Raw genomic sequence first — 14,371 nt, 5'->3', positions numbered from 1 at the left:
GAATTGGAGAAACCGGAACTTTCATACACTGCTGGTATGAATGTAAAGTGGTTCAAACACCATATCATCAGTCATTCCATTCTTAGGTATTGACCCAAGAGAGATAAAAGCATATGTCCATGTAAAAACATATATGGAAATGTTCATAGCTGCTTTATCTGTAATAGCCAAAAACTGGAAGCAACCTAAATGCCTATAAGCAGGTGAGTGGGTAAATTGTGGTATATCCATTCAATGAAATACTACCAGCAATAAAAAGGAATGAACTGTTGACACACATAACATCATGAATGACTCTCAAAATAATCATGCAAACTGAAAGAAACCAGACAAAAACAATATATACTATATGATTCCATTTATGTAAAAAACCTAGAAAAGGCAAACTAGTACAAAACGACAAAAAGTGCAATGGTGGAAAAGGGCAGGAGGTGGGGGAGGAATTACCAAGAAGCATTAGAAAACATTTGGGGCTGATGGATATGTTCTTTATTTTTATTGTGGCGATGGTGTCATAGGTATATACATATGTCAAACTTACCAAATAACACTCTTTAAATATGTGCAATTTACTGAATTTCAATTATACCTCAATAAGATAGTTTTTAAAAATTATCTGGAAGAACCAAAGAGAAACAAACTATCTGTGATTTTTATCCACACTTACATCCTACCCTTTTGATATCTTAACAATCATAATGGAAACAGTTAAATAATCAAACCATTAAGTAAGACAGTTGTATTGATACAATTACAATCCAAAAAGTGTAAGATTATCAATGATCACCGAGTTTATTTTAACAATACTGCCATCAAATTACCAATGGTATTTGTACTGAAACTTGACAAACTTATCTATAGCCTATGAATAAATAAATATTGCAAAGAGAACAAGTGAAAAAGAACCAATGAAAAGAAATAAATGAGTAAATACTGAGCCCACCAGATTTTGACGTACAGTATCCAAACAGATAAGAAATAGCAAGAAAATAGATGAGGGAAAGAAAATGAAATTACAGAAAAAAGATCCAAGTTTATATAATACTTAAGCATTTAATATATGTGGCATCTCAAATCAGCGAGAATAATTTTTTTTCAATAACTGTCATTGAATAAGAGGCTAAATATTTAATGAAAACAATGGAGATCCTTACCTCACACCATACGTCACAATTAATTCCAGATGGATGAAATATTAAAATATATGACTTTGAGTTCTGGCAACAAGGTGGACTGAGCTAATGCAGAACCCCCATTACTACAAACATCTAAAAATAGTAGATGAAATGTAATTTTAAAAAATAGTTAATGTGTAGCAGCTCTCACAATAAATAAAAGGAAATCTCCAGGTGCTAAGGAAAATAATCTGAAAGCCAAAGTATTAAAAGAAACATTGAGGCCATAGTGATCATGATGTGTGAATGAGTGGGGAGGAGAGGCAGGGAGGAGATAAGGGGAAAGAAATATTGGCTGATCTGGAAATAAATCTTAATGGCTATGAGTTTAGGTTTTAGTACCCACACACAAACATAAGATGAGGCCTTGGTTCTGACAAGGCCAGGAGTTAGAAATGAGACCCTGCATTCTTTTATTTAACAAATATTTCATGAGCATTTACTATATGCCAGGCCTCCTGTGAAGAAAACAGACAAAAATTCCTCCTCTCACATAAATTTACATTCTAATAAGTGTTAGAATGGAACAAGTGAGAGGATGGGAAGACCGTTAATAAACATAACAAGTAAAAATTAAATGGTATGTTAGGTGATAAGTATTACGGGGTAAAAAGAAAATAGAGCATGATAAAGGTGATCATGAGTGTGACTATATATATATAAATATATATGTGTGTGTGTGTGTGGTGTGTCTGTGTGTGTGTGGTGTGTCTGTGTGTGTGTGACTGTGAAAGAGAGAGAGAGAAAGAGAGACAGACAGAGACAGATGAGGAAGCTGTTTAAGGATATTTTTAAATAGGATAGTCAAGGCAGGCTGCACTGAGAAATGACAACTGATCAAAGACTTAAAGGAGCTGAGGAAGCCATCTATTCTGATATCTGGGCAGAAAGAACTACCGGTAAGAACAGGCTGTGGAGTTGGAGGACAAGGGTAGAGGCAAGGAGCCCAGTCAGGAAGCTGTAGCAGTAATCCAGGTAACAAAAAGCCTAGACCTCCAAATGTACCCTCAGTGACAGGGAGACTAAAAATCTTTGTCCATCAACCTAAGGTGACAGCAAAAGTTTAGCTCTATTCAAAACTCTTGAGTAAAGGAAGAAAAAGTCTTCAGCAGGAAAATGAAACCTCAGACCTGCTGGAGCTTAGAGGCAAATGCATACTCCTCATTTGATACAAGAATTTCAAGATGATTAATAAATGGGAAAATCAGTCCCAAGCCAATGGTAACTCTAATACCATAGATTTTGTTTTGCTGGTTCTTGAACTTCATATAAATGAAGTCATAGTGTATGTTCTCTTTAATACCTGGCTTCTTTTGCTCACCATTATTTCCTTGTAAAGAATCTTAAACATAACTTATTCTATAGTCTTTTTGATGGATGATCTCAGCTTTTTTGGAGACTGATCCTCCTGCTTATTTCAAGTGCAAAATCAAATGCAAAATCACTTGATAGAAACATCAGAACTACGACCAGTGGGATTTCCACAACATCCCAAATAAAGATAAGCTCATAGTCACACAGTACAAAACACACAAAGAAATCACTGACCATGAGTGAAGGTCAGCAGACAAAATAAGCAGGAGGATCAGTCCCCAAAAAAGCTGAGATCATCCATCAAAAAGGCTATAGGATAAGATATGTTTAAGATTCTTTACAAGGAAATAATGGTGAGCAAAAGAAGCCAGGTATTAAAGAGAACATACACTATGACTTCATTTATATGAAGTTCAAGAACCAGCAAAATAAAATCTATGGTGTTAGAAGTGAAAATGGCACAGTTACAGTGGAGGAAGGACATAAGGGGGCCTTATGGAAATGTTTTATTTCTTGATGACTGAGCTAGTTAACAGATGAGTGAACTTTATGAGCATCCATCCAGCTGAACATGCATTATCTAAAGAGAGAAGACCGGCTGGCTGACATGCCAGAGGGCAATGAAGGAACAGGTCCCATGTCTTCCCCTCCCCGAATGGCAGAGCTGATGAGTGAGAGGTGAGGAGATTCCCAGTAGTCCTGGAAGGCAGGCCTAAGTGAGGTCCCCCAATCAGAGCCTGAGCAGACTTTTGAGAGAACCTCAATGGAATAGAGCGGGTAGGACATATGTCATTCAAGTCGCAGAACTGCTTCTAGTTGAGATGGGCCTGGAGGGGACTGGGTAATGAGACTAGAAAAGTCCTCAGGAAGGAGGCACGTTCCCCTGGAACACAGAATATCAGAGCTGAAGGTGGTCTTCGTGGCCCGGCTCCTCATTTTACAGGAAAGAAAAATGAGGCACACAGAAGTAAAAGAACTTTCCCAAAGTCACCTCTGCCCGCCCCCACCCCCAGTATTAACAGTTTTCTTTGACAGGGCATATACCGATTAAAGGTGAGAGGCAACCAGGTACCGTGGTGAAAAAGCAAGACTTCAGGGCCGCACTGCGTAGATTCTATTCCAACTCCACAACTTGCTAGCTAGCAGTGTGACCTCAGGCAAGTTATGTATCCTCCATGTACCCCTATTTCTTCACCTGTAAAATGGTGTACAAATCTTTCTACAAAATGCATAACCAATGTATAACCATTATCTACTACAGCTGAACAAATATCTATCCTAGGATCCAGTGATTCCACTTCTAGATACATACCCAACAGAAGTGCATCCATATGAGCATCAAAAGACATGGACAAGTATGGCCACAGCAGCATTATTTTTAATAGCTAAAATCTGCAAATGACCCAAATGGAACAGATAAATAAATGTATACATGTACATCACAAAATACTATAAAGCCATGAAAACTAATTAAAATATGACTACCCATGGATAAATACCACAAATGTACTACTGAGCAAAAGAAGCCAGATCACAATCCAATTTAAAGTTCAAAAACAGTCAAAACCAATGTATGGTGGGTAGGGGGTGTGGTGACTAGAAGGAGGCACAGGGCAGCTTCTGGGGTGCTGCTGTGTTCTTGATGTTAGTGCTGGTTATTCAGGTGTGGTCACATGGTGAGAAGTCTTTGAGCTGTATAGTTATGATTCATGCACTTTTCTGTATGCATGTTATACTTCAATAAAAAAGTTTACTTAATATTAATAACAGAACCCACCTCATAAGGGCATTGTAAGAACAGTAAAGTGTTCAGAACCGGCAATATAGTAAGGGCTATGGAAATGTGTGCTGACAAAAGCCCAAAGTCTAGGATGAGCACTTTGCCTCTGGGCATCCTTCCTATGCCCTCCTCTGAGCCCCCTCCCTAACAAAACGTGAGGGCTTCTCATTCCCCACCCTGCCTCATATACCAACGTGGTCTTAAGCGGAGCCCCCAGGACACTACGACACTGAAGGCCCGGAGAGCTCAAACCACATGCCCAAGCTCACACACTGCAGATGGAGCCGGACTTAACCCCAGGCAGTCTGAAACTGGAGATGAACTAACTCTCAACCATGAGCCCTAATACACAAATCTTGGTATTTCATATATTATTAAATAAAATGCTGTGCTTTCTGATCTTGATTTTAGAACTAAATATTTTCTATGGATCAGGAAAATCTGAACTTGCTTTTCACTTTCCCTGGATCATATTCTTCTGCAGAACCTTTGATTTAAAAAAAAAAGAAAAAAAAAAAAGCTCTCAAACCCTGCTTCCAACAATAAACTAGGGTAAGAAATACAGGGGAATGCCCAGTCCATTCTTCCCTAGCATTTCTGGGTATCATGACAGAAAATCTGCCCAAAAATATGATTTAAGAAGGATTGATTTCTGTGGATTGGAGTGAAAAGCAATTTCCTCCCTCATGGCAGCTGCGAAGGCTGAGCACTTTCTCACCATGAATTCTCTCCGGGCCTGAGCCATGAAGTGAGACAGGGCTGGGTCTGGGAATAAAGAGTTGGCTAAGATCAACCTGCCCACCTCTGAGGTCTGGCTTCAGGCAAAGGAAACAAGTTGGCCGCAGGACTCAGAGCAGGGGGGCCGGTGTCCAACAGCCCTGCCCTGGGGCGCCCAACCCAAAGGTACTTTCATGTTTCAGATGCCAAATTCTGTATCTGTAAACACAATGTGTTTCCTTTTTCATGCTGGGGTTGAGCTGTTATTGTTCAGCACTTTCTGCACCGGCCCAAATGTAAGCAGAGCGCTGAGGGAAGTGGCCTGTGCAGAGTCCTCATTTCTCAATGCCACAAAGACACGGTTTGGGGTCAAAGGCCAACTTTTCAGGTGGGAAGAATTCCGCCCCAACCTGGGCAAGGCCCCAGGAAGCCTCATGTGGGTGGGAGAGGGTGACCCAGGTTGGGGTGTAATTTCCTCCACGTTTTGGGGCAGTAGTGAGCTTATGTTTCAAAAACCAAGGCAGTTCTGGAGCTCTCCCAGTCCAAAGGATCTGCATGGGAACTTCAGAGCTGACACTCCCAAGAAGACCACTCGTTGCAGGGAACTGTAGTCACTAAACAATCTTGGCATGAAAGAAAACAAAAACACCATGACAGAACAAACACAGGAGGAAAATGTTAAGTGGATTACACGCCAGTCCTTTCATGATAACAGGAGTCAAATCCAAAACCAGCTTCAAGACTCTCAGCACCTTCAGTGTCCCTGGCTTTTAGCAAAGTTTCTCACTTTGGGGGCCCTCCCATGTTTATGATTAGTACAAGTGTACAAGCATTCACTTTTTCACACGCACAACCTCCCCAATGAGAGTGTATTCTACCTATGAGGAGGGCATCCACTTCACACTTCCTTATAGCCCAGAACTGACAGAGCCAACCGATCACTAAACACTCCAGAAACATTCACTTACAGGGTATGTCCCTGTCTGCAGGCTGGGGCAGCAGGGGAAGGTCTTCTGGGACTGAAAATGGCATATGGCTTTCATCTCTTAGGCTAATTTTGACTAAGTAATAATGGCTGCCTCGGGTATTATATTGAGAAGGACCTCAATACCCTAAGACCATTTCTGCACTTAGGAGAAAAGAATGCTGTGATTGATTAGCAATGTCTGCCCTAGTTTCAGAAGGGAGCAGTGGTGGTACATTTGCTAAGTACTCACTACAGCCACTCCAAGCAGAAGCACTGATTTCATCCCTGCTTGGATCAAGCAAGCAAGAAGTGTCCACCACTTTGGGATCCCATATGGAACGCAGGACAACATACAGGCCCCCAAGAAAACTAAGAGACATAACTCATTTCCTTGTCACCTAGGATTCAGTTATTCAAATCCAGCCCCTATAAAGGTCCCTGTGGTCCTACAAATTGTCTAACTTAGGTGTGGAGCCTCTGGAATGTGTGAAAATTGGACATGAAAACCAATAATCTCTCCTCTGTAGGCAGAAAAGGACTGAAGGGAAATCTAGAAAGTCTAGCAATAGCACCAGCCAGGAAGAGGCATGGATGGGCCCCAAACTAAAACTTAACCAACTGAAGAGGGCTGAGACCTCAAATAGGTTAGTCTTGAATCCTCCACAGAAACAGATTTCCAGCATCTTCTTCCAGGCACTAGCTGAGTTGGGAAGATTCGTTAGTTATCAGTTAATGTAATGAACTAGAATGTTACTTTCTGCCTTTAAAGGTTCTCACCCAACAAATTTCCTTTGACCTCTGAAAAGCTACCTCTTTAAATAACCTGGAAGTCTAACACATCTACAGAGACATCATTCTTCTGAATCTTTATATGCATAAATGCACTGCAACATAAATTCATGTCAACTTAACTGTAGCTACTATGCTAAACCTGATGGCAGAAGGGTCAGTGATCTCCAAGGATGACTCAGCTAGTGCCTGGAAGAAGACAGAGCACACTTCTCCATTCCTTGGTTGTACTCCTGTACACCTGTCCCCTTGGATGACATCTTCCCTTGTTCTCTGAGTGCCAGAGGACACTTCCGATTGAAATGTCCATTGTAAAGAAGGCTTGGGCCAGATACTTAGGTGTTAAGAGGGAAAGACTCACAGGAGAGGCATTCTGCATCTCATCCATCGCAGGACCACAGTCCCTTCTCTCTGTCAGAGAGTAGAATCAACACAAACTAATGTAGCCAGGGCTAAACACACACCTAGCTAAGGACTCCCCGAAGCTGAGGATGGAAAGAGAACATTATCTCTATAGGCAAAGGACAACTGCATTAGATCTCTGCCATCTGACATGGGGGAATTTCACATAAATTATGCAATGTTTCTAAGGCCGATTAAAATCTGAGTTTACAATAGAGATACATTTTTGAAATAATAATAGGGGAATGCAATACCGAACTATGTTGTGCTACACAAGTCACAACTCTGGAAAGGAGACAATACAGAGGCAAAGAGACATGTGTCCAGAAGACTGTCCTAGACAGTTCACTGACATCAGGTGCTATGCAGAACTGTGCCTTAGAGCTGGTTATAATGGGACACGTCTTTAATGTCGTCAGCCTTCAAACCAATCATTGCCGATACTCCCTGCTCTCTGTGTATACAATGGTGTCCCTGAATAAGCCAAGATGTACCCTGTAGACCTGTCCACACTTAGTTCAGTTTGTGCAAAAACTGCCTTTGGTGGCAGGGACATCTGTTTTTGAAAAGCTTCTGTTCTTTGTGGCAAACTGATTAATTTGATTAATTGAAACAAAGCACACATAAAACACCTAGTACAATGCCTGGCATTTAGTAGGCATTTTTTTCAAGATGCAACCTGACTACCACCTTGGATTTAAATTCTAAACTCTGCAGTTCCCCCGCCACCAAACCAATGCCACACCTTCCGAGGCTGTGGAGACCACAAGGGCTGATGTGTGTCTTTCCAGACGACAGGCAAAATGCTGTGGGCTGCTTGCAAGTATTAGGCTTAAATTCTAAGCATTTCATAAGCCCTCCTACACCTCCAATCTCCCTCTAATGAAAGGCACTGCAGAAATCCAAGGTACGATTATCACTTCTAAAAGGAAGAAGAAAATACTGGCTCACAATATATCCATACTTGTGCATCGACAGATAAGGCTGTTTTATAATCCAGTTCCCTAGAGAGGCATTTATTTTGGTGAGGCCAGTGTGCACAGCAGACGCTTGAGAAGCCATCAAGATAACGCGAATACCAACCCAGTGGACTTTTGAAGTGTAAACATAAAAGTCTATTAAGAATACAATGTTGGTTTAATCCCAAGACAAAAAATTTACTTAATGAAAAGCACAACTCATCTCAAGAAGGAAATATCGATACCAGCTGTGAGCAGAAAATGAGGGGATTCCTTCCAGGGAACATTTGAATTTCAACCCACTGCCTTTCCAATATTTTCTCTGGACATAAAGTCTCAAATACTTTTCCGAGGATCTCATTTTTCTGCAGGAGGAGGAGGTCAGAGAGAAGTCTGGGTATGGCCAAAGAAGAGCTTGGCAAAGCCTAGAAATGCAGAGACCCACCCCACAAGGTTTATCCTGACACAACTCTCTCTCTTCTCTGGAAAGAGTGGGGAACAGCCTTCCTGCCCACCAGGTGCTAATGAGAACGCTAGCAAGACCCTCACTCCAGCCGCCATGGGGCCAACAAAGATAAATGACAGCCCTGTGCTGCTGACATACATAAGCTGCACCTACTAGCACCACACCAGTGACCAGGATATGCCATTAAACTCCTCTCTTTAACAACACTTCTTAGCTACTGCCTAAATTTTTTTCAATATGTTCCAGACAAGCAACAGGATTCTGAACACTAGAAAGAAAAGAAAAGGCTTTATTAAAGAAGATTTTCTAATTATGAGCTCTGTTCTACCCCCTTTGAGAGATCACAGGCCCTGGAATCAAGAAATACTTGGCCATCAGCAGCATCTGTAGGTGTTGAGAACCCACGAGAAAGTATTTAGACCCTCTTCACTTATATTCCTAACTTCCAGCTCCCACTAGGCCTGATGGCTAAAATAAGGGACAAGTTCTTATATATAATTTCATACTTAAGCATGTATGAAAATAATATAATGTAACATAGTATTACATAACATGGGAACCACCTGAAGTTCTAACAGAATAGGTTGTTCCAACCTTCCTCCTATACATGGATATGTAACTGCCATCATTCATCCATCCATCCATCTATTCTATGAGAAAGCAGAACAGAGGATATAATAAAACAAAGCATAAACATCAGGCTGGAGTCCCAGCTCCACCACTTACTAGCTATATGTAGTACTAATAGCTAGCAGGCTTTGGGTAAACCATTTGATATATCTAAGCTATGGTTTCTTCATCTGTAAAATAAAAATAATAGTGCCTATTATCAGCACAGTCACAATAATTAAATGACTAAATTAATGTGAGTGCCTGGCAAAAACTAAGCCCTCAAGAGTTAATCATTATAATGACAATAATTATAATAATTACTATGACTATAAAAACATTATCTACAGCTATCTGCCAGGCTCTGGACTAGGCCGCAAATAATGTTAGCCTTCTGATTCTGCAAGAGTCTTTAGTGGGGCATTGGATTTCTGATGGCAATACCACCAATACAACCTCCCTCTCTTGCTGAGGATGATGGTAGGTCAGAACACCAAAGCCGTTTAAAGCATGAGGAACCCACTCCCAAAGCCATGTTTAAACAATTACGAGCATTATGTTGCAGGTACCCATGACCACAGGAGGCCAGCCCAGCACGGTGCTCATCTTGCAGAGACGTCTTTTGTGTGGGTTTTGGGTTTCAGCTGGGCAGTGCAAAGCCATAGTGTGAGTCGCAAAACGAGTTTTCATAAGCTCACCCTGTCACAAACTAGGCAGGGGTTCATGCTGACATCCCCACAGTAAGATTAAACAGCATGCTTCGTCAGGCACTAAATACTAACACAGCTCCGACGTCAGGGGGACACTGATTAAAACTGATGTCAATAATTTATGAAACACAATATGGTCTTCAGATGCTCTTTTGAAAAAAAAAAAGTAGGAGGAAGGGGAAAAAAAGGACCTAGCAACCCAGGTGGTTTAAAACTGTTCATGCATTTTTCCTTGAATGTACACCCCCTACCCCACCATGCATGGATGCTTCTTTACACCATGAATGTAAATGCACATGTGTATAAAAGCACGTGAATACTGCTGATACATATGGGCGGAAGAAAGTATTTAGTTATTCCACTGAGAGCTGTCGAGGCTGTAACGTTATACATAGTCTTGTCTTTCATATTGTTTTGAGGGGGTTTTTTTTTTCCCCCGGAAGAAACCCAAAATTGCATTTAAAATAAAATTGGGCTTTACAAAAGTTCACATTTATTCCATAGAGAACTCAACCTTAAAACAACACAGAAAAGAAAGCTTGACCAAAGAAAACCTATAGCATATACACATTTCTTAGTAATCTGAAAGTAGCCTGGCCCTATGTAGAAGAACCGTTTAGTCAAATAATAATACCAAAGTTTTTTTAAAGTTTTAGAGTTGTGGGGGATGGTTAACCTGAGGAAGAATGTCATGTTAGTCTATTATAAATCAAGTCTCATTTTATCAGGACTGGGTTTTGGAATAAAAAATATATATTTCTTTACTTTGCCTTAGTTGTAAATAATCTGGGTAGCCTGACTTTGTATGTCAACAGTGTGAAATTCACAAGATGGGATTATGTCAGGGGAAAAAATCTGAGCCGCTGATAGTACAAAAGTTAGTGTTTGAAGGATTTATTAATGCTTTTTCTTAGCACGGTGCCCTGTAGTGTCTCGGAACACCTGTCAAATACTAATTCACTCACATATCTCCACTGTAGGGCCTTTTCATAAAAAGCTCGACCTTTAATTGTAAATCACTTTTAAATTGTCTTTGCTGGCTTTCTCTTTTGCAAAATGATGGAAAAATCGCTAAGACTTCAATTAAGACTTTATGGGAACTTCAACCTGACTTTCCTGGCTGTATCTACAAGGTATCAGAACATCTATTCAAAGAGGAAACTATAAATAACTTTAACATAGTTGAATTGGCTTTGCTTTTTTATAAGATGACTGAATAATTGGCAAGACTTAAAGATACTTCAACTACTGAGAATTAAAATAACTTCAGTAAAAACCAGAAAATAGCCGATTATTTGTCATGTAGATTACGTGCTTATTAGGCCTAATTAAACTTTTTGAGCAAAAAGGCTTACTAATTACATTAGTTAATATGTTGATTGCTCAACTTGGCTTTAAAAAAAAAACAGTCAATCCAATTTGTGCACTTAGTTAATGCTTCGGTCAAAATACAAAATCCTAAATTACAGAGGTTATTTCAAGTGCATGACCATTGTTATAGCAAATGGGGGTTACGTCTCCATATGCAAAGTGACAGGGAGAGAGAGGGGTGGCTGATGACTCTGAAAAATACTAATGCTAAAGGGAATCTTCACACCAGCAAAATGTTACCACAACATCCAGTTTATTTGCCTCAATGTATTCACTTGCATTTGTCCAATGAGACTCTGTTGGTGACAATTCGAAGGTACCTTTCATATGCACATACAAACTAAAACTGATAGCAAAACCCTAGGAGGCCTTCAGAATGTCAATACAGGGTTTTTACGCACAAAAGGAAGAAAAAATAGGAAGAGAAAATAAAGAGGAGATGGGAAAACCCAACATTTCTGAAGGAATTGAGCAGATCAAAGGAATTTTATTCTCAAAGAACACTAACCCGAGGTGTATCTACTACCTCACTGCGCAATCCTGAAAAGTCTCTTCAAACTGGCAACCAGCTCTGTCCCTTAAAGGAGGGGGAAGAACAATTAGGTCTGCAAAAGCAGGGCACATTGAGTGTAAAAATGGAGGCCCTGACATGCAACAGTAGGCACAGCCCTCTGTAGACCAGGACGCCTAACTGGGCCTCAGTGCCCACCCGGCTCTCCAAGACATGTTTTCCATTCACTTGCTCAAAAGTCTGTATCCGCAGTCATGAGGCACAAACTATTCGACAACAACATGACACAATTAATCAGAACCAGATCTCAAAACGTGTGTTCGTGGGGACCAGCAAACTTTGCAATGTGCCTCAGAGGGCGAAGCCATTGAAGAGACTCACACTGGCTGTTTGAGGGTGGGGGAGGGGAGGGGGAAAAATCTATATGTTCACAAAGGATGCACACCAAATGGCACTTTGCGAACTAAATAATTTTCTTTAAAACAAACCGAAGGATTTGGAAATTTACATCTCACACTGGAAAAGTAAAGTATTGTCTTACCATCATCCGCCTGCTTCTCCACACCTCCCCCAGAAACTGATGCCTTAGAGTTTCTACCGCGGCAAATGTACAATTCAGAAAAAGAACGTATCCCTTTTTTAAGCCTCATTTCTAACCCAACGTATTCGCCAATGGCCGTTTTGTCAAATTTCTCTTTCAGGAACTGAAACCCCATTAAAAAGCGAGAATCTAGACTCTTAGTTAACACAAAACTGTTTAATTTCACCAAACCCTGACACTAACAAAAAATCTGGTATACATCTTTTTTGGTCCACGATTGAATTAGTTTAAAATAATTACTGAACTCTCCTTTGTAATCTGTAGATAGTAATTAATTTAAATCACATCATTCTTTAGCTAACACAAACGCTCTGTCCAAAAGAAATTTTTTTTCAAACCGTTAAAGACAAATGGAGGGCGCAGGAATGATATTCGTTGGGCACCAAACTGGCCCCAAACTGCAAATCCCTTTGCCATCTCCCAAGGGATTTGTGGTTGTCGGGCTGGAACTTCCCCGAAACCGGGCCGGGATCCCCAACAGCGCGCCCAGCTGCAACGCTAGGAAAGGAAAGGAGTGGGCAGAGGTGAATCCCAGGGTCCCGCCAGAGGGGAAAGCAATGAGTGTTTGCATTTAGATCTGGGGTTAGGGAGACCAGTCAGCAAATTTTCGGAAAAGCCCTCTCCCCACATTTCTTGTGCTTCTTGGCTTCACAGAGCGCACTGGGCGCAAACTCGAGCGTCCACTGACAGCTCCACGCGAGCAAGTGGACCTGCTCTCTGCCCTCTTCGGCCCAAGCCATCCTGGAACGCGCCTCCCATCATCCCCGCGGCATTCCCCCAGCGAGAGATCCTCTGGCGCGGCCGCCGCCCGCGCTGCGGAGAACCCGCAGCTGTGAGGCCCAGGAGCAGCGGCCCTCGACCCCGCCCGCCGCCCGCCGCCCGCCGCCCGCGTCTCCGCGGCGCTCCACTCACCCACGCACTCGTTGGCCTCGCGGGCGGTGGCGCGCTGCCAGGGCCGGTCGTAGTGGAAGGGCTTGCAGCGGTCACACTCAGGACCCGCTGTGTTGTGCCTGCAGTCGCACACCAGGCTGTCGTCTCGGTCGCGCACGCAGCGGGCCGCATGGCCGTTGCACTTGCAGCGGCCGCCCACCTGCAGGTCTGACACTGCGTAGAAGTACGAGTCGCGCGCCAGCTCCGAGTCGTCCTCGTTCTCGTCGCCGAACGTGTGCAGGCGGCTGAAGGCCACGCGAATGTCGGTGGCCGTGACCCAGTCCTGCAGCACTGGCGAGTTGTCGAAGTCGTGAGCGGAGGGCCGCCCGTCCAGCGTGCTGAAGGCGATAAGGCCGCCGGAGAGCGGGCGCATGTCAGTGTGAGAGTCCGTGCACACGGCCTCCTGCTCATTCTGCTTGGTAATGGGCGCGCGGTGCGGCCGGTTGTACATCTTGCGGCACTGCGTGGAGTAGAACTGGAAGGGCACCCACGTGCGCCCGTAGTCCATGGACTTGTAGATGGCCATGGACTCGGGCCGTGGCGAGCAGAACTGCAGGCTCACGTAGGTCACCTCGAACTTCTTGCCGAGCGACAGCGTGAGCGTGACGTTGTGCGGGAACTGCAGATAGTTCTCGGACTGCCAGCACGTCAGGTTGTGCGGGTTGTTGAGATCCGTGAGGAAGGCTGGCGGGTGCGCCTTCTTGGGGTCCGACGCGTTGCAGAGATGGCAGGAGCGCAACCGCTCCTCGCCGCGCTCGCTCACCACGCAGTAGCGCGCCGGCGGCCGGCCGCAGGTGCTGGACACGCGCACATCCTTGCCGAAGGCCGCGTTGACAAAGTCAGGGATGCAGCGGCGCGGGTGGCTGTTCTCGTCGGAGCACGGGTCGGGCTGCGCCGCCTGGCCCGCGAACATGCTGAGCCCGGGCCCGCCGCGCACCGCGCCCACCAGGCACGCCACTGCTGCCAGCGCCGCCAGCGCCTCCCACACTGCACGCATCATGCTGCGTCCAGCTTGCCCCGGCCCCGCCGCGCCGAGGAGTCGGTCCGCCACCGCAGAAGGCGCCTGCGGA

At 43.4% G+C, this 14,371-nt stretch overlaps 1 protein-coding gene across 2 annotated transcripts in view; it reads right to left on the bottom strand.

Annotated features, from left to right (window-relative positions):
- NTN1 (netrin 1) overlaps positions 1 to 14,371 on the bottom strand; it is a 186,754-nt gene that overhangs the window by 156,941 nt on the left and 15,442 nt on the right. For both annotated transcript variants that reach the window (XM_039847341.1, XM_039847340.1), the window contains exon 2: positions 13,284 to 14,364. In XM_039847341.1, the coding sequence (XP_039703275.1) occupies positions 13,284 to 14,301 (1,018 nt within the window). In that variant the 5' untranslated portion in view covers positions 14,302 to 14,364. The remainder of the gene's footprint in view (positions 1 to 13,283; positions 14,365 to 14,371) is intronic.

This window comes from Pteropus medius, unplaced genomic scaffold (genome assembly GCF_902729225.1).
Source record: "Pteropus medius unplaced genomic scaffold, Ma_sr-lr_union100, whole genome shotgun sequence".
Taxonomy (NCBI): domain Eukaryota; kingdom Metazoa; phylum Chordata; class Mammalia; order Chiroptera; family Pteropodidae; genus Pteropus; species Pteropus medius.
Note: the sequence above shows the minus strand (reverse complement) of the source record. Positions and strands in the feature narration are given on the sequence as shown.